We start from the raw sequence: 21,158 nt of genomic DNA, 5'->3' as shown, positions 1-21,158 counted from the left end.
CCCATCTCTCTTCCCTTTACTGTGACCTGTACTCTCCAGGCCCAGTCCACCCTCTGATCTCATGTCCACAATGCCATCTCTCAGCTCTCTAAAAACTAAGCCTCTTTTCTGGCCTATCTTTCCAGTTTCAGCTCTCCCGCTTGATCCTTTTAGAAGTTCTCATCATTCCTGTGCTCTCTCTAAATTCTGCCTGCTGGCATTGGTAGTTACCTTTGTCTAGGACGCCCTTCTCTTCCTTGTCTACCTGGCGAAATTATCCATTCTGGAGCCTTCCTCTGTCCTCACCCCAACCTACAGGCAAAATCAGGTGCCCCATCTGGGGTTCCATCAGACTCACTTCTCTGTTAGAGCCTCATCCTGTGTTGTTACACTACAACGCCCCATGTGCCTGTCTGTCTTTGCCACTAGTCACCAACTCTTTGAAGTTAGGAACTGTGACTTACTCAAACTTTGGCTCTATAGTTTACTTCCAGAGATTGCTAGGGAGTGAATTGGCACTTCTGTGTGTTTGTAAAGTGAATTATCGAACAATGTTTCGCATTTCCAAATCCGTATCACACTTATAATGTTTTACACAATTTAGGACTTAGTTGTATGTAGTCTTTTTTTTTTGGCCACACCTCGCGGCATGCTGGATCTTAGTTCCCTGACCAGGGATCGAACCTGCGCCCCCTGCAGTGGAAGCGCAGAGTCTTAACCAGTAGACCACCAAGGAAGTCCCTGTATGTAGTCTTATATTGTTCACTATTTCCTTCCTGTACACTATTTCTTATTATTTTCATGATATATTATAAATACTTTCAAATAAATATTTACCTAGCTTCTACAATGTGGAGGACACTAAGCAAGGTGCCTCCGAGTTGACATCGGTGGCAAATACATAATCTCATAATCAGCACCTTCAAGGTGCTGATTTATATTTTATTAAAGAGAATAAGACAAGTTGACAAACAATTGCAGCCAGGAAAATTAAGATGTGAGGAGAACTTCATAAAGTGCTCTGGGAATTCAGATGAGGGAAAACTGCCAAGTTAAGTCATTTTGTAGGCGGCATTTAAAATAGCCCTTAAAGGATGGGTTCACAGACAGAGATGAGGGTAGGTGGAATTTGGGGCAATGGTATCTGCATAAACAGGAAAACATGGGGAAGGCTGAGAAAAAGAAGTGGTCCAGTTTGTCTGGAGCATCGAGTGTTATGCAGGAATAGTGGGGAACAAAGGGACATCTATCTGATACCATATCTGACCTTGAATGTCTGACTAAGGCATTTATACTTAATTCAGCTGACAGTGGACTGACATCAACTCCTGAATGGGTATGTACCCCAGTTGGAGTTGTGCTTGGGGAGATTAATTATCCATAGTTCAGGGAAGCACAATCCTAGAAGCGGGTGGCTATAAGTAGCAGGCACCTAGACTAGGCCAGGAGTCATAGCAACCTGGACTCTAGTGGCAGTTGGATTGGAAAGAAGAGACTGCTGGGGTGAATAGTCTTTGGAAGAAACAACAGTATGTGTCTTAGCATCTGGCAAAATGCCAAGCAAGTAGTGTTCAGTAAGTAAAAGTCTGATACATGTCTCTGAGCCTTTGATCTTGTAGTTCTTGCAGTTTATCTACATAAAAGGTAATATGCTTTTTGTTACTTTCCCCAGGACAATATTTTATTAATAACAAAGTTCTTATAGATCACTTTTTCTTTTTACTCTTTTAAGTCCACTGTGTTTTATTTACTGAGGTATAAATTTATGTACCATAAAATGTACAAATCTTAAGTATGCAGCTTAATAATAATATAGTTTTTGTCTTTTTTCTTTCTGACCCCTTAAAATCTCTGATAATTGCTTTCCTAAAAAAGAAAATATATTAACTATATAATTCCACAATGTTACTTCCATAGATCTGATGATACAGAACCTTAAAAAAAAAAAAAAAACTGTGTGATTTACATCAGTAGTCATTGCAAAGCAGCTTTTATTCTTCATTGTTTGAGAAGCATAGCACATATCCTGATAGGAAGTTGATTTGTGGAAAGAAGAATTACAAAGAAATGAATAGTCCTAGGAAAGCAAGTGAGATTAATTACTCTGTACAGCACTTTTAATTATGTGTCACCTGTTTTACCTTGTTTTTCTTTTCCAAAGTTGGAAGAAATTTTGTCAGTCCAGTCACCATGGTGTATCAGAAGGGAGGCGTGCTTGCTTCTGGAATTGTAATGTATTTTTTTCTTCAAAATTAATTGCTTTAAAGAAAATATACAAACATCTGAAGCTAACACAACGTTGTAAATTAACTATACTTCAATTAAAAAATAGTTAAAAACTTATTTCAAATAGAGAAAAAAAGAAAATGTACAATTTCCATTTGCTGCCATTTACTATGATGAGCCATAATTTGGGATGTCAAGTTCTGTCAGATTATTAATTAAAATTCTGTTTTGGGGAGATGTTTATTGTAAAACTTTTTATTATGAAGAATTTCAAATATATACAAAATTACAGATAACAGTATAATGATCTATCATATGTCTATCTTATTGCAAATAAGCAAAAACAGGATTAAAAAATCCAACCCCCCAAACACACACACACACACACACGAAGGAGTCGAGTCTTACAGAGTTCACCAGCCAGTAAGTGGTGAAGCTGGGACTTGAACCCAGGTGTGGCAAACTCCAAAGTTCTTGCTCTCATTTATTAGGGCACATAGCCTCAGTAAGTATGAAAAGAGGTCAGACCAGGTTACATTTCCATGTGGTTGTAATCAATGCTAAGGTTTGGAGCCGACCTACACTAAAATCTCAGGTCTACTGGTAGCCGTCCCAGAACACTGTTAGCTTTGTGTCTTCTTTTGCCACAGATCACATCTCCAGGAACCTAAGGGCAGCTAGGCAATGATGTCAGAATGAGAGATGTAGCTCCACCAACAAGAAACAATCTGGAGCTCATTAACCTACATGTAGCTTGTAATCTCCTCTCCCCAACCTTGCAATGGACTACTTCCTCCTACATTTAGTCTGCATTTGTCCTTCTCAAGGCCACCCTTGGTGTGTTTTTTTAACCTAGTTTAAAGGAGAGATTGGAACATCTGCTCTGGTGAGGGATGGAGAATGATGATGGGCTTGGAGAAAGCACCTTGCACATTTCTCCCCCCAGGTCTCAAGTCTGAACCCAGCCATCTCACAAATGCCTACTCTTAGTTATTATGGGGTCTAATCTAGAAATGATGGGTAAATTTGCCCAAAGCCTTTTCATTACTGTAAAAATAACTTAAGTTTTTCTTGAGAGTAGTTAAATTAACCTAAAGCTGTTTACAACTAACTGATCAACATTTAACCAACCCTTTTTTACTGGATATTTGCCCTGTTTCTTGCGCTGTGTGAAAAACTAGAAAAGAAAATAAACAGCACACTCTCTACCTTTGAGTCATTTAGAGATTTAGGAAATGCACGTAATGATGATTATACATACATTAAGGCTAAGGTCTTTGAAGTAAGGAGACTTCTGGATACCAGCCACATGATAAACTCTGCCTCATCTGCCCCACCTCCTATATAATGAAGAATGTGTTAAGAAGATAAATGCTAAAGAAGTTCAAAGAAAGGAGAGATCAGTAAAATTTTAGGTAATTGAAAAATATGTCACAAAAGAGATAAAATTGAAAATTGACCAGGAAACATGGTTAAAAGTTGGCTAAATAAAGGTAAGAAGCCAGGGCATTCTAGATAATGTAAACATAGATGATGATTCCAAAAATGAATAGTAGATGGTAATCAATAATTCTTAGCTTGTTTGATGAGGAAAGTATATTGAATACTATGCATTGATCAAGACTAATTTTATTCATTTATCTCATTGTTTTTGGTCTCTAGGATGGCTTTGTGTATTCTTTTCTTATTAAAGATACAAATTACAAAGTAGAGGATTTTCTTGAGGTTGAAGGGCCTGTGGAACATTTGATGTTTTCTCCCAGTTACAGAATGTTGCTGATTCAGACAGACAAGGTATGCTAGATGGTGGTTTCTTGACATGAAATTTCAGATATTATTATTATCATCATTGCATGACAGGAATGAAGGGCAGAGTGTGTTGCAGAATGATACACTACTAGTCAGGACTCTTTAGCTTGCAAATGAAAAAATACTCAATTTAAAAGACCTAAATAACAGAGGGATGTTTGTTTGTTTGTTTTTGTGTGTATAACTGAAAGCAAGCAAGGAATTGATATAAATCCAGGAGCTCCCATGATGCTGCATGCCTTGTTTTTCTGCCATATCTTGGCTCTGTTTCCTCTCTGCTTCCTCCTTTTCTATGCAGACTCGCCCCTGTGGTGTCAAGAGAGTCTTCTGCAACTCCAATTTTGTATTTTTATCCTCTTGGTGACCCTGGTAGAAAGATACCAGTTGGAAAAAGATGTCCTGGAATCTAGACTCATTGTACTAACTTGGGTCACCTCTCTACCCCTGGGTCAAGTACTATGTCCAGAGGGATTCTAAACTCTCATTGACCAGGCCTAAGTCACATGACTACCCTTGGACCCTGGGTAGAGTCAGTCCACCCAAACATGAACTGAGACTGGGGTCATGGGTGGTTCTCTAAGGAAAACACAGGTTCTGTAAAAGAAGAAGGGAGGGAAATAAATACAGGATAAAATCAAATGCCCACCTGAATTATACTGTTGGGAAGACTCCTAGGTCAGGATATATTAGTTTATATTGTTAGGCAATGATTTTAGATGAATTACAAGTAAAGTTCAATGATTTTCTGCCTAAAAGAAATTTAAATTTAAATATGGAAAGACTTTTCTGTAATTACCAGAAGTTAAACTGTGCTAATGATGTTTTAATAAATGCCAAATTTAAAATATCTATGGAGAACAGGAAACAATAAAAAAAGTAACATAACAGAAGGGAGAAAGACACAAATAGAAGTTCTAAAAAAGAAAAATATACTAACAAAGAAAAAATTAAATGAATATGTCTGACAGAAGACTGGAGAATCAATGAACTGGAAGATAGATCAGAAGAAGTTGTCCAGAATGAACCCAAGAGACAAAAGTATGGGAAATACAGAAGGGAGGGTAAGAGAAATGAATGATACAGTGAAAAGATCTAACATGTATTTGATTGGAATCCCAAAGAGGAGAGAGAGTGAGACAGAGGCAATATTTAAAGAGATATTTTCCAGAACTGATTAAAGGCATGAATTTACAGCTTCAAGAGGCCCAGTGAATCCCAAGCAGGAAAGATATACACGCTTAGACTTAACAAAGTGAAATTTTTGAAAACCAAAGACAAAGAGAAAATCTTAAAAGCAGTCAGAGAAAAAAACAGATTATTTCAAAGGACTTTCAGTTACACTAACAGCTGACTACTCTGGCAATAATGTAAGTAAGAAAGAGTGGAATGAGATCTTCCATGTAGTGCAGGGGTCAGGAAACTTTGGACCCATGGGCCAAAACCAGCCTGCTGCTTGTTTTTGTAAATAAAGTTTTACTGGAACACAGTCAGACCCACTTGTTTATGTATTGTCTATGGCTGCTTTCACACAACAATGATAGAATTAAGTAGTTGTGAGAGACCACGTGGCCTGCAAAGCCTAGTATATTTACTAGCTGTCCTTTTATAGAAAAAGTTTGCTGACCCCTGATTTAGTGAAATAAGGTTACTACCACCCGGAATTCTATACTCAGGGAAAATACTTTTCAGTACAGGGGTAAAAAAAGACTTTCTAGACACTCCAGAATTGAGAGTTTGTTAGCACATCATCACTAGAGAAAATTCTAAAGAATGTACTTCAGGCAGAAGGAAAATGACCCCAGGTGGAAGGACTGTGATGCAAAAAGAATGAAGAGCAGTAGTAAATGTGTAGAGAAATGTACGTGAACACTGACTGTATAAAACAACACAAATAATTCAAAGTTGGGTTTAAAAATAACATTGAATTAAAATTCCAGACAACAATAATGTAAGTTGGAGGGAAAGGAGTAAATGGAATAATGTATTTCAAGTTTATTTTATTGCCTGGGAGGAGAGTAAATGTTTTAAGTAACTTCTGATATTTATAAGTTAAGTATGCATGTTCTGACTGCTAAGGTAACCATAAAAGAACTGAAACATCTGATGAAATTTCCACATCATAGAGGGGGGAAGTGAAATGTTAAAAAAAAACAACCCAAAACAAGGTAAGAAAAGAGAGAAAAAGAAACACAAAACAAGTGAGAAAACAGAAAGCATAAATTAAATGTAATGTTTAATCTCAAATATACTAGTAATTACAATTAAAGCAAAACAGAATAGTTGGTCTAGTTAAAAGGCAAAGATTACCATATTTGATTAAAAAAAAATCCAAACCTAACTGCATTGTTTTCAAGTGACATATCTAAAGCATAAGATTGAAAGTAAACTTTTAAAAATACAGTAACATTGAAAGTAAATTAAAAACTAAAAAGTAAAGTAAATTTAGAAAATGGGAAAAGATATATCATGCAAACATTAACCAAAAGAAAGCCTTTGGAGATATGTTAATATTAGGCAAAAAAGACTTATGGGCAAAAATCATTACTAAGGATAAATGGGCTTATTTTAGAATAGTAAAAGGTTAAATTCACTAGGAATACATAAACTTTTAAAATATATATGTACCAAATAAAATAGCCTCAAAATATATAAAGCAAAACATGACACAATGACAAGGAAAAACAAAATCATGATCTCAATAGGAGATTTTAATATACTTTTCTCAGTACATGATAGAATAGACTATGTGTACTCAACATAGCAGCCAAAGTGAGCAAAGCATCTCTCTCTACTACTCAGAGCCCGCCAGTGATTCCCCATGTTATTCTGAGTAAAAGCCAAAATCTTCACTATGCTTTACAAGGCCCTTCATGATGTGGACTCCATTCCCCACACTGGCCTTATTTCCCACGACTCTTCTTATTCACCCTGCTTCAGTCATGCTGGTCATCATGCCGCTTGCTTATACGCACCAGGCATGCTCCTCCCTCAGAGTGTTTGCACTGGCTGTTCCTTCTGTCTGGAATGCGTTTCCCACAGAATCCACATGAATCCCTTCCTCATTTCCTTCAAGTCTTTTCTCTAAACACACCTTCTCTGTAAAGCCTTTCTTGGCCACTCAGTTTAGAATTTCACCCTCTTATTTTGCCATGTCATATCCTCTTTCCCTGCTTTATTTTTTTCTTCTTACAATTATTGCTCTTTAACTTACAATATATATTATTTAGAAATCTTATTCATTGACCAAATTCCCCAGTAGAATGTAAGCTCCATAAGGGCAGGGAACTTTTGTCCGTTTTGTCCTCTGATGCAGCCCCAGCATCCAGAGCTGTGTTTGGCACAGTGTATCCACTCAATATTTGTTGAAGGAATTAATGAAAGGTAAATGAATGAAAGGTAAAATCAGTAAATACCTACCAAATTTTAGACTTTACAGAGTTGTATTTTTTAGATAAACAGGAACGAAAATATTCATGTTTAACTGAAGTAAACTTGAAGAACTTGTGATCAGTTGAAAGCAGACTTCTTACTGCTAGTTAAATAAACATACCGTATTACAGTTACTTGGCAGGGATGCATAATGTACAGGATAGATTTTTTGGAGAGGTGAATTTGGAACCTGAGAATGATAAACAAGTCATAAGTAACAGCTTCAGACACACCTCTACAATTTTCACAAATGTACATTTAAAAGTTTTTGTTAGTGCCCACCATGGTCTAGTATGTGATAGAAGTTAGTTCATCTTAACAACTTTTCTGGTTTTCTACATTTTCCAAATTTTCTGCATAAATAGACATTATTTTTAAAGTCAGGAAAAAGTGCTTTGTTATGTATTGTAATCTTAAAAAATGCTTGGAAATGGAGAAAAGAAGAAAGTCCTATTTATTGATTATTTTAATTGAGGAATGAATGAATCAATCAATAAACATTTATATTTTAAGCTCCTCAAGGTCAGGGCCTTACTGAGTTTATCTCTACTTTCCCACTACCTTTTCTAACACAGTGCCTTGTTCATAGTAAGCATTTAATAACTATTTGTTGAACTGAACACACAACAATTACATTATTATTTTTTTTTTTTTGGTATATTTATAGGGATCTATTTATATTTACACTTTTGATGAGGAGCCAACCTTTGAAAAACTCCTAGCGGCTTGTGATGGGAAATTTCAGGCAACAGACTTTATCACACCTGGAAATGAATACTGCATGGTAAGGAATATTGAATTGTTTCACATTAGGATTTAAGGGTAAGATTTTGGAAGTTCATGTGCAACCTGTTGTAAATCCCTGCATTGGGATTGGGAGCACAAAGTCTTAACCACTGGACCACCAGGGAAGTCCCCCGAGGGTACTCTTGAAGATGTTGTAGAAATGCCAACCACTTCCATCATCAAATCTACTCCCCAGTTAGAATGACATTGTCATATTGTGACTTCATAATATTAAGTCTCTGAACATGACCAAAGCAATGAAAATCTTAGGAGCCATCCTGTTTGTTTGTTTTTATTTTTTAAACTTTTTATTTTATACTGGAGTATAGTTAACAATGTTGTGATAGTTTCAGGTGTACAGTAAAGTGATTCACTTATACATATACATGTATCTATTCTTTTTCAAATTCTTTTCCCACTTAGGTTGCTACATGATATTGAGCAGAGTTCCCTGTAGGAGCCATCCTGTTTGTATTCACCATCCAGGCTTTCCAAGCCAGATGGTTAAACACATTCATTGCTAATGAGTTGTCAACACTTATTAAACTATTAGTGTTTACCCTCTCAGAGTAATGCAGCCCAATCTGAAAATGAAAATGAAGTAGTTGCCATGCACAAAACATGTATTCAGTCTACTTAGGAAAAAAACAAAAACCTTCCCTCCACATGCAGAAAATAAATTTTTTTTCTGGTGTTTAACTGCTTACTTTTAGTTGATCTCAAGAAACATATTTCACTTTTCATATGATTCATCAACAAATCCATTAAGATTTTGGGAGTTCTAGCAAATAAAAACACATAGACTATGGAATAGGTAACACTTAAGGTTTCTTCCAATCTTCAGATTCTGATTAAGTGATTTTTCTTCCAGATGTTCTCTGATAAGAATTATGTCTGTTTTTAGGGTTGTTTCAACTCAATAAAAAAGTTTAATACAAGATTTTCCTGTTTAGGATTTAGATACTTGATCCACAGTATCATGTTACCCACTCCCTAGTATTCAAGAAACAGAATTTAAATAGTATCACATTGCAGTTACTTTAAGCTGCTTTCAGTCTTGATCCTGTGAAAGAGTAAAAATTATCTGTAAAAATGAATATGAACTTTGGGTTTCCAGTCCAGCATGTAAAGAACCTCACAACAAGAAAAAAGCTGAGTTGGGCTTCCCTGGTGGTTCAGTGGTTAAGAATCCACCTGCCAATGCAGGAGACACGGGTTCAAGCCCCGGTCGGGGAAGACCCCACATGCCGCGGAGCAACTAAGCCCATGCACCACAGCTATTGAGCCTGCGCTCTAGAGCCTGCGAGCCACAACTACTGAAGCCCGTGTGCCTAGAGCCCGTGCTCCGCAACAAGAGAAGCCACTGCAATGAGAAGCCCATGCACCGCAATGAAGGGTAGTCCCCACTCGCTACAACTAGAGAAAGCCCGTGCACAGCAACAAAGACCCAATGCAGCCAAAAATAAATAAATTAAATAAATTAATTAATATATCTTAAAAAAAAAAGAAAAAAACTGAATAAATTTAAAATCAACAATTCCTCTTAGACCCATCAGAGAATTGAGGTCATAGGGAAAACCACTCCCCCCAAAATTATAGAGACAGACAGGCAGATGCAAAGAATTACAGCTTACTGGAGCAGATGCCCAGAAGTAGAAACCACCACTGGAGCCAGTACCCAGGGGGATTACAACTGGAGAAACTGCACATCTCAGACCAAAACAAGGACACCAGAGGAAATTTTAGTTTCTGACACATTCAACTACAGCAAACAGTAAACACAGTCTAACTCCTAGCCAGATAAACATAAAACCTCACACTACAGCCTATTTAATTCATATTCTTTTACCCAGTACATCATGTCCAGCTTTGAACAAAAATTATAAGGCATACCAAAAGGCAACAACAGAAGAGACAGAGCAAGCATCAGAATTAGACTCAGATATGACAGACATGTTGTAATTATCAGGCCAGAAATTTAAAACAAACTATGATTAATATACTAGGGATTCTTATGGAAACAGTGGACAACATGAAAGAATGACTGGATAATATGAGCAGAGATATGAAAACTCTAAGAAAGAAAAAAAGAAATATTAGAAATAAAAAGCACTGTAACAGAAATGAAGAATGCCTTTGGTGGGCTCATCAATAGACTGAATATTGCAAAGGAAAGAATCAATAAGCTTAAAGAAATGTCAGTAGAACCTTCCAACACTGAAATGCAAAGAGAAAAAAGAATGAAAAAGAAAGAACAGAATATCCAAGAAAATGGGACAATTATAAATGGTATAACATACACATAATAGGAATACTAGAAGGAGAAGAAAGAAAGGAAGGAACAGAGGAAATGTTTCAAGTAATAATAGCTGAGAATTTTTCAAAATTAATGACAGATCCAGGAAGCTCAGAGAACACTAGCGGGATAAATACCAAAAAATCTACACCAAAGCTTGTTATATTCAAACTATAGAAAATCTAAAACAAAGTAAAAATTTTGAAAAAAATCCAAAGGGAAAAAAAAAACCTTACCCTTGAAGAAACAAAGATAAGAATCACAGTGGTCTGCTCTTCAGAAATCATGTAAGCAAAAGTAGAGTGAATATCTAAAGTGTTGAAAGAAAAAAAAAAAACAACCCAGGATTCTATATCCAGCAAAATTATCCTTCAAAAGTGAAGGAAAAAATATTTTCTCAGACAAATAAAAATTGAGGGAATTTGTCACTAGCAGAACTGCCTTGCAAGGAATGTTAAAAGAAATTTTTCAGAGAGACAGACCAGCAGGCAGAAGATCAAAATCATAGGTGAATTGAACAATACCATCAGTCAACTGGATCTAATTGACATCTATAGACTACCTCATCAAATGATAGCATAATATACATTCTTCTCAAGCTCACATGAATTATCCACCAAAATAGATCACATTCTTGGTCATAAAACATACCTTAACCATTTAAAAGAAATATGTTCTCAGGCTACATGGAATTAAATTAGAAGTAAATAACAGAAAGGTAGCTGGAAACTCCCCCCACCCCAAAATAATTGGAGAGTAAACAACACACTTCTAATAACACATGGCTCAAAGAAGTCTTAAGAGTAATTAAAAATTTGAACTAAATGAAAATGAATATACTACATATCAAGATTTATGGGATTTTGCAGTGAATACAGGGCTTAGAGGGAAATTTATAGCATTCAATGCATATATTAGAAAAGAAGAATGTTTAAGATCAATTATCTAAGCCCCCACTTTAGGAAATAGAAAAAAAAAAAAACCAAAATTAAATCCAAAGTAAGCAGAAGAAAATAAATAATAAATATGAGAGCAGAATGCAATGAAACTAAAAATAGGAAATCAGTAGAGAAAATCTAAGAAACCAAAAGCTGGTCCTTTAAAAAGATCAATAAAATTGATAAACTTCTAGCCAAGTTAATGAGGCAGTGGGGGGAGGAGGGAGAGAGAGGAGTTACAAATTACTAACATCAGAAATGAAAATTAAAGAGGGGTCATTACTACTGACCCCAGGGACATTAAGAGGATAATAAAAAGAGTACAGTCATCCTTCAGTATCCATGGGGGATTGGTTACAGGACTCCCTGTGGATACCAAAATCCACGAATGCTCAAGTCCTTTATATAAAATGGCATAGTACAGTCAGCTCTCTGTATCTGCAGATGCAGAACCCACAGATACAGAGGGCCAACCATATTATGAACAACTCTATGCCTACAAATTTGATAATTAGATGAAAGGGACCAATTCTTTGAAAGATACAATCTACCAAAACTCATACAAGGAGAAATAAATAATCTGAGCCTATATCTATTAAATAAATTGAATAAATAATAACATTACAAAACAAAACCTCTCAGCAAACAACAAAGAGTGGGTAACTTCTTCAATCTGATAAAGGACATCTTTAAAAAAAAAAAAAAACCTTAATGAAATCAACTGGAAGTCCTAGCTAATGCAGTAAGACAAAAAAAGGGGGGTGGGGTGGGGAATAAAAGGTATTAAGATTGCGAGGGAAGAAATAAAACTTTGTTCTTAGATGACCTGATTGTCTATGTAGAAAATCCCAGAGAATCAATAAAAAATCCTTCTGGAGCTAAGTGATTATAACAAGGTTGCAGGGTACAAGTTTAATATACAAAAGTCAATTGCTTTCTTATACAAACAGTGAAGAATTGGAATTTGAAATTTAAAACACAATACCATTTACGTTAGCACTGAAAAAGTAAAATAGGAATATAACAAAATATGTACAAGATATATATGAGAAAAACTATAAAACTCTGATGAAACAAATCAAACAAGATCTAAATAAATGCATAAATGTTTCATGTACATGGGTAAGAAGACTCAGTATTATTAAGATGTTGATTCTTTCTAACTTGGCTTATAGATTCAATGCAATTCCGATCAACATTCCAGTAAATTATTTTGTGGATATCAATAAACTGCTTCTAGAACTTATTGATTCTAGAACTTACTGATTGTAGAATTGGGTAGGACTAACACTACCCAATTTCAATATTTACTATAAAGCTACAGTAATCAAGACAGTATGATATTCGTGAGAGAATTAGACAAACAGATCAATGGAACAGTGTCTAGAAATATAGTCAACTGACCTTTCACAAATATGCGAAAGCAATTTAATTGAGAAAGCATAGTTTTTTTCAACAAATGGTGCAGGAGCAAATGGACATTCACATGCCAAAAAAAAAAATCTAGTCACAGATCTTACACCCTTCACAAAAAATTAACTCAAAATGGATTGTAGACCTAAATGTAAAATACAAAACTGTAAAACTCCTAGGAGATAACATAGGAGAAAAATCTAAGTGACCTTGGGTTTGGTAATGACTTTCTAGACACAACACCAAAAATGCAATCCATGAAAGAAAAAATTGATAAGCTGGACTTCATCAAAATTAAAGACTTCTGCTCTGCAAAAGACACTGTTAAGAGAAAGAAAAGACAAAGCACCGACTGGAAGAAAAATCTTTGCAAAACATGTATCTGATAAAATACTGGCATCCAAAATATACAAAGAACTATTAAAACTCAACAATCAGAAAATAAACAACCCCATTGAAAAATGGGCAAAAAAAATCTGAATAAACACCTTAACACAGAAGGTATACAGGTGGCAAATAAGAAAGATGAAAAGATGTTCAACATTTTTCGTCATTAGAGAATTGCAAATTAAAACAATGCTACACACCTATTAGAATGTCTAGAATCCAAAACACTGACAGTACAAAGTGCTAGTGAGGATATGGAGCAACAGAAACCCTCATTCACTACTGAGGCAAAATGGTACAGCCCCTTTGGAAGACAGTTGGCAGTTTCTACAAAATTAAACATACTCTTACCATATGATTCAGCAATTGGGCTTCTTAGTGTTTACCCACATTAGTTGAAATCTTATGCCCACACTAAAATCTGCATGTGAATGCTTATAGCATCTTTATTCATAATTGCCAAAACTTGGAAGCAATCAAGATGTCCTTCAATAAGAGAATGAATAAACAAACTGTGGTACATCCATACAATGGAATATTATTCAGTACTAAAAAGAAATGAGCTATAAAGCCATGAAAAGACATAGAGAAACCTTAAATGCATATTGCTATGTGAAAGAAGGCAATCTGAGAAAGCTGTATGGTTCCCTCTGTAAGACATTCTGGACAAGGCACAATTGTGGAGACACTAAAAAAAATCAGTGGTTGCCAGAGGTTCAGTGGGAAGGGAGGGAGGGATGAAGAGGTGAAGCATAGAGGATTTTTAGGGCAGTAAAACTATTCTGTATGATACTGTGATGGTGGTTACATGTCATCGTACGTTTGTCAAAACCCATAGAATGTATAACACAAAGAGTAAACCCTAAGGTAAACTATGGCTTTAGTCCATAACACTGTATCAATATTGGCTCATCAATTCTAACAAATGCACCACAATAGTGCAAGATGTTAGTAACAGGGAAAATTGTATGGATATTGGGAAGGGCAGGGAGGGAAGTGCAACTCTCTACTTCCTGCTCAAAATTTCTGTAATCCTAAAACTGCTCTTAAAAGCAAAGTCTATTAATTTTTTAAAACACCAATGGTGATTTTCTATTCCTAGGCTTATTCACTAGGAAATTCATTGAATTTCCAAGTAACTTATTTCAATTATGTTACACAGAGAAAAAAACCTTTATTTCACTTTTCTAATCCTAATTAGTTATTATGTGTTACTTAAATTGCATTAAAGGTAATAGTTAATTTTTGTCAAATCAGAAGTATTGACGTTGAAATTGTAAAGTAATTTTAATCCACATAAATAAAATGAAATTTTATACTAAATCATTTTAGTGTGTGACATACTAGAAAGGAGTTTAGAACATACTCCCATAGCAAAGTCTTGTTTTCCATTTGAGTTTTCTTTTTCTTTCTTTTACAGACTCTCACACAGTCAGGAGAAGTTTGTGTTTGGGGTATAGAGGATGGTGCTTGTGTCAGCAAGATTTATCTGAATATCCCAGTAAGTGTGCCTTATAAATGAATTTTAAAATATATATATTGAATTCTACTCCAACCTACTTTTTCATATTCACATGTCAATAGTCTGTGGAAATACTCATTACAGAGGCCTTATTGCATTTTTACCTTATATATTAGAGTAATTCTTGTGTATAAATTATATTCCACAGCCCAGAGAGTGGAACATAAGATACTCTACTGGTGTATGGGAAAGAACAAGATTTTCTGTGGTGGCAGTTATTCCTGAAACCCTAATGGTTTATATCTCACTGAGGCTGTAAGTTCATTGTGGATTGAAAGGTTCTCTGCTCCACACGACCTTTCAGGGAACAAAGTCGACAGAGGCTCCACCAGCTAATAGCTCCTCAGTGCCATGGTATGGGAAGAGTGCTGGAAGTTCTTGAATTAGCAATTAAGTGCTTTTACTAAAAAATGAAACATCTCCTTGGCAGTAACTAGATAAATGGCCCCATCTAACCTCAAGAGGATTGGTTAGAAATGAAAGAAAGGGACTTCCCTGGTGGCACAGTGGATAAGAATCCGCCTGCCAATGCAGGGGAACATGGGTTCAAACCCTAGTCTGGGAAGATCCCACATGCTGCGGAGCGACTAAGCCTGTGCGCCACAACTGCTGAGCCAGTGCTCTAGAGCCCGCGAGCCACAACTACTGAGCCTGCGTGCCACAACTACTGGAGCCCGCATGCCACAACTACTGAAGCCCGCGTGCCTAGAGCCCATGCTCCACAACAAGAGAAGCCACCACAATGAGAAGCTTGCGCACTGCAGTGAACAGTAGCCCCGCTCGCCGAAACTAGAGAAAGCCTGTGTGCAACAACAAAGACCCAGTGCAGCCAAAAATAAATAAATTAAAACAAACAAACAAATGAAAGAAAAGTACCACTCTAACCAGCTTGAGCCAAAAATTAAAAAGTGGGGGTTATTGACTCAATCAACTATAAAGTATAGAGTTTGTCTGGGCTCAGCTGTGGCTTGATCTAGAGACTCAAATGATATTACCAAGGATCTTGTTTTCCTCTCTGTCTGTATACTATGTCTTTAGTTTCATCTTAGGCTTCATTTAGTGGTACCCAAATGCCTCAGGTACCAGCGTCACATCAGATCATCAGGGAAGAAAGCCTCCTACAGTGGGAGGAGGAAAAGAAGAGAAGTTTCTCCTTTTCAGAAGGCTTAGTAAATACCTCCTAATGTCTTAATAATAACACTGAACTAATCACTGTAGACAGGGGGATGAGAAATGCTAACTGGCTTAAAATCAGCCATGGAAATGGGAGTCAGATCTGTTCCACTCAACCCTGGAAATAGGGGAGAAATGGTTTCTCAATGGATATTCAAGAAATTTTCCAGAAGGAAGGTGTATTGATGCTGGGTGGCAAACCACAATTCCTTACCTAAACCTAACCCTAACCTACCATAAGGTGATACCATTCTTTCCACCATGTTCATGGTGCATTTTACATAAAATAATATTTTTAAAAATATAAAAAGACCAAGAAACAGTGGTAATGCTATTTTTTCTTAAATTATCATTTTCTGTATTACACAGTTCTAGATGAGTTATGGGTCTTCGTAGTAGGAAGAGAAGTTACAATCCTTCTCTATTATAAATTAAAATCTCAGTTATAATACAAGATGAAGCGTCATACCTCACATAAGAGGATTACAATATGCAAAAGGATGCAAGAGGATTACAAGATGCATAAAATTCAATGAGATAAAAAACTCATCCTAAAAAAGTAAAGATAAAAATTCTTACCTGAAAGAATATGTGTAGACTCCATAATCTATGTGACAAGGTTTATATGTATTCATTTCTGTTAGAATTACTAGAACTAGAAAAATCTTAAAGCTCATCTGATCACACCTCCTTTTACAGATGAGAGACGTACAGATGTTTAACAACCCACCCAAGGGTCTGTATAATCAGGACTTACCTTAATAATAATAATAATCAGGAGGGATGTAGGTACCACCAAAAGGCCCTCTTTCTGCTTCAGATATGTTCCCTTCCTCTGATCAGAGGGGAGAGATTCAGACAGCTGTCACAGTTAATTAGACAACCCTTCACTGAGCTCCAAACCAGGCATTGTACACTCATGTAGTTCAGCTCTTACTGGGGAGAGTCAGTGGTTTCTCCTTACTGGAGGATACTGCTGCCCCATGGGGAAATGATAAGTGGATTGACCCAGCAGTGCTGAGGCCAGATCTCCCTGCCTGTGCTGGGGACTGTGTTCCCCGTGAACATTTTAGGCAGTGGTCCTTAGAGAACCCTGCTCAGCGTCATGATGGCAGGATGCCTGAACACTACTAGCTTCCCCTGATGGTGCCTGCTAGGGTAACTAAGACCCCTCCAAGTATTGCTGTACATATTTAGCCTAGTCCACAATAGCCCTGGAATGGAGGGTAATTTCAACTGATTATTTTGAGGAAACACAGACACACAGACACACACACTGAGATCTCCCATAAAGGCTTTTAGCTAAAAAAAACAAACCCTCACCACTTTGTTTCCAGTTTCATACTGAGATACCACTAAAGTCTCAAACTGGTTAAGGCTTGGAAAATTCACTTTAAAAAATAAAATGAAAACCTGTTCAATGGGGAAACCATGCATTCTAATGGGGCAGGACACCTGAGTTTTCCTCTGAGCTTTGTTACAAGCTATGGGATCCTCGGGCAAATTGCTACATTTTTCTTTGCCTCCATTTTCTAGTCTGCAAAACAATGATCTCTTTAAGATCTTTTCTATTTCTAACATTCCATTATTTTATTCAAAACAAACTACAAAATGTAATTACGTTACCAACCCTTTCAAGTTGGGCCCCAGTAGGGGTCCTCTTCTCTGGTGTTGCCCGTGCCAATAGATTGAGACTGAGTTTGGTTCAGAAACAAAGGAAAGTTTTATTCTTTGATCAGAGAACGGAGGGGTGGGAGCTCTCGCTCTAGAGCACACGTGTTTGGGACAGGGGATGGGTGGGGATGCGCTATATGGTTCTCCTCATTGCGGGGACGGGGTGGGGGGTTGGAGCTTTCGCGGGGCTAGTGCAGCTGTGCTGCTCTGGCTTCACATCCAAGTTCTGGGTGCAGTGTCTCTGCGCACTGCCCGCCACTGCCGCCATCTTGAATTGAGGTGTCATTGGCAGCACTTCTCCACACGGCCTCGGAGTTGAGGTGTGACTTTCCTGGTCTGAAGTGCTGGGTGCAAGACTGCTGCACACAGCACCCGATGAGCAAGTGAAACAAGATGAAGCACAAAAGAAGAGGTTAGACCTTACCACCTAGATTCCATCTTATTTTTCCCGGGAAACCCAGTGGGCTTTGTCAGTGACAACTATAGAGGAATGAATCTGATTCCTTAAGTATCATGACAAAAAATTTATTCTCTTAGACATCATCTTCTGTAAATGATCGCGACATAAGCAGGAATCTGTGATGCATTTCTTTGGTGACAGGCCACGTGGTCCAGTGATATATTGGGTTGGCCAAAAAGTTCTGTAACATCTTATGGAAAAACCCAAACAAACTTTTTGGCCAACTCAATAGTTATTTTCTTAAGTCTTCCTCAGTTATGCCCCCATCTCAGGATCTACCATTATCCAGCAGATGAATGCTGATTTTTAAAAATCGCTAACATTCTATAAAGATGTCCAAAAGATGCTAGGAATATATTTTAAATTTCTTATTTTTCATTATTATCAGGTATAATCATTTCGCAATCATTTAAGGATAAAAATGAAGCCATGGTTTAAAGTTCAAGCAATTTCCTTATATTTTTATCATTCTAATTTTAGGGTAAAAGAGTATGATGTACAGATTGCTGTGACATCTTATGCTATCGATTAGCTGAAGAATGTTGAGTGTATAATTTGTAATACCACACGACACTTGCCACTCTTCTTGTTCTGCGGGCTTTTCAAATAAACTGTAGAATTCTTATGTGAGGGAGAACAGGTTTCATTTTCTGGCACAGTGAAGTTGAGCATCTGGGGGGTTATTTTATTTTATTTTATTTTATATTAAAGTGTAATTGATTTACAATACTGTGTTATTTTCAGGTGTACAGCATAGTGATTCAGTATTTTTCCAGGTTATACTCCATTATAGGTTATTACAAGAGAGCAGGTATAATTCCCTGTGCTCTACAGTATACCCTTGTTGCTTATCTGTTTTATGTATAGTAGTTTGTGTCTGTTAGTCCCACACCCCTAATTTGTCCCTCCCTCCTTGTCTCTTCCCTTTGGTGACCACAAGTTTGTTTTCCATATCTGTGAGTCTGTTTCTATATGGCGTTTATTTTAAACAGGCAACAGTTCTGGCTTGCTCTCCCTCCTCCCTCTCTGCAGCCGTGGGGACCGAGGATGGCTTTGTCCACTTCCTCGACATCCAGGACGTTGAATCCCCTCACTCAGTTCATACAGCCTATCTCTCTGAATCGCCCGTGCAGCACCTCCTGTAAGTAATGCCTGCTTCTGGCAGCAACTTTGTCAGGCCTGTCTGTTGAGAATTCCAGTGAAGCCCTAATTTCTTTTAATTTTAAGTTTTACATGTGTTGTTTTGAAAATTAATATATTGACTCAGTTCTACCTTTAAGAAGTACAGAGCAGTGTATGGTACAGTTTCCCACGCTTGTCCCTGAATACCCAGTTCTCCTCGCTGGAGGCAGCCTGTTACCAATTTCTCATGTCTTTTTTCTGGATATATTTTATTCACAAACAAGCAAAAAAGATAAGTACTTCCTTTTAATTATATGAATACATATCAAGCACTTAGAGTGTGCCAAGCACTTCTGTTGTATTAACTTCATGAGATAGATATTCTTATTGTGTCCATTTTAGAGATAAGGAAGATGATGCACAAAGAATTTAAATAATAATTAATATTACACGCATAGTAAATGGCAAGTTTTAGGATTTGAACTGAGGCAGTTGGGCTCCAGAGTCATTGCCTTGGCTCTTACAGGGCAGCAAACCATATACAATGTTCTGCACCTCAATTTTTTTTTTCACTTAATGGTATGTCTTAGAGAAAGTCTTCTATCCACACATGAAGACCTTCCTCATTCTTTTTTACAGCTACATCGTATTCCATTATATGGGTATACCATAATTTTTAAAAGACAATATACTGATGGACATTTAGTTGATTTCAAATTTTTTGAAGCAATACTTTTAAGAAGACAGCATAGAGCATTGGATTTAGATTCATGTTATTATTCTTTCTTTCGTTATATCATAATAGTAAGTATTAATAAGAAATGACATTTATGCCCTGCTTTACAGCTTGAGGTGCTGTCACACATTGTAGCTTATTGAGTGTGATATTTGCCACACATTCAGAAAAGTATTATGCTTGTTCCTATTTCACAAGTGAGATAATTTAGGTTCAGAGAGGTTAAGGGAAGCATTTGCCCAAGATTACTCAACTAGTGCCGGGAAGGGCTGGGTTTCCACCATCTGTGTTGTTCCTACAAGCTCTGCTGCCTCTGGCTCAGTGGGGAAGGATCTGTAGTCTCCCTCCATTTACATTCTGCTCCTCTGTACCATATTTTTTGGTGCCCCTTTTTCAGATCTTTCTCTCTTACCCTAATTTGCATTTCCCACTTGTTCCAATTTGATGAAAGGATAGAAACATTTCACTACATTCTTCCTCTTTCTGCCAGGATGGGTACTGAGAGGCATTGGAATGTTCCACTCATCACTAATTTGACAATTGCTTATGTCCACTTGCAATATTAAGAAAGCTTTACTGTCATATTTCATTTACTTATGATGAAATAGTCACCCATTTTTAGTGAATCTTCTTGACCATGTACTTATAAGTTGCAATTGGGAAACAGTATTAGCCTAGAATGTAATGATTACATTTATATATAATCACTTGCCTTTTATAAGGTCTGATAATATTAAAAATCATAAACCATAAGAATAAATGGTTTTGGATGTATCTCCACGCTGTCATTCAATAAATTTGTTTACCATCTTATTAGTGAAACAAGTAGAATCTGATAATCAGATTTCTTCTTTTCTAGGTATGACCAGAGGGGAATGTATCTATTAGTTGGAACATCAGAAGGACACGTCTTTGTTATCAATGCCAAACCCTCAAGCTTATTTCAGATTCTTGGATTCATAGGTACTTACGTAGAATGCTTATTAACTTAAAATATTGGTCACTTTATTCCAAAGAATTTAAAGTTGTGAAAATGGGGCTATGGTGAAACAATTACTTGTAGCATGTTTTCTAAAACAGAGACATTTAAATAACTGTTCAAAGTTACTTAAGAGAATTCCCACATCATATGTAGAGGTTTTGGTACATGTACTTGGTACATAGTTGATGGTAAATAAATCTTCTTGAATCAATTAATGAATTAATGA

General features: G+C 36.6%; 1 protein-coding gene across 12 annotated transcripts in view; it reads left to right on the top strand.

The window, feature by feature from the left end:
* CFAP43 (cilia and flagella associated protein 43) overlaps positions 1-21,158 on the top strand; it is a 116,471-nt gene that overhangs the window by 34,773 nt on the left and 60,540 nt on the right. For all 12 annotated transcript variants that reach the window (XR_014249242.1, XM_082408220.1, XM_082408226.1 and 9 more), the window contains 6 exons: positions 2,141-2,208; positions 3,868-3,999; positions 8,111-8,227; positions 14,684-14,764; positions 19,085-19,233; positions 20,810-20,913. Coding sequence is in view for 11 of the 12 variants with exons in the window: in XM_082408220.1 (XP_082264346.1) it covers positions 2,141-2,208; positions 3,868-3,999; positions 8,111-8,227; positions 14,684-14,764; positions 19,085-19,233; positions 20,810-20,913 (651 nt within the window). In the remaining variant the exon portion in view is untranslated. The remainder of the gene's footprint in view (positions 1-2,140; positions 2,209-3,867; positions 4,000-8,110; positions 8,228-14,683; positions 14,765-19,084; positions 19,234-20,809; positions 20,914-21,158) is intronic.

The sequence above is a fragment of the Balaenoptera borealis genome (genome assembly GCF_965194805.1).
Source record: "Balaenoptera borealis genome assembly, chromosome: 10".
Classification (NCBI taxonomy): Eukaryota; Metazoa; Chordata; class Mammalia; order Artiodactyla; family Balaenopteridae; genus Balaenoptera; species Balaenoptera borealis.
The sequence above is the reverse complement of the archived record's forward strand: the minus strand, read 5'-3'. Positions and strand labels throughout refer to the sequence as shown.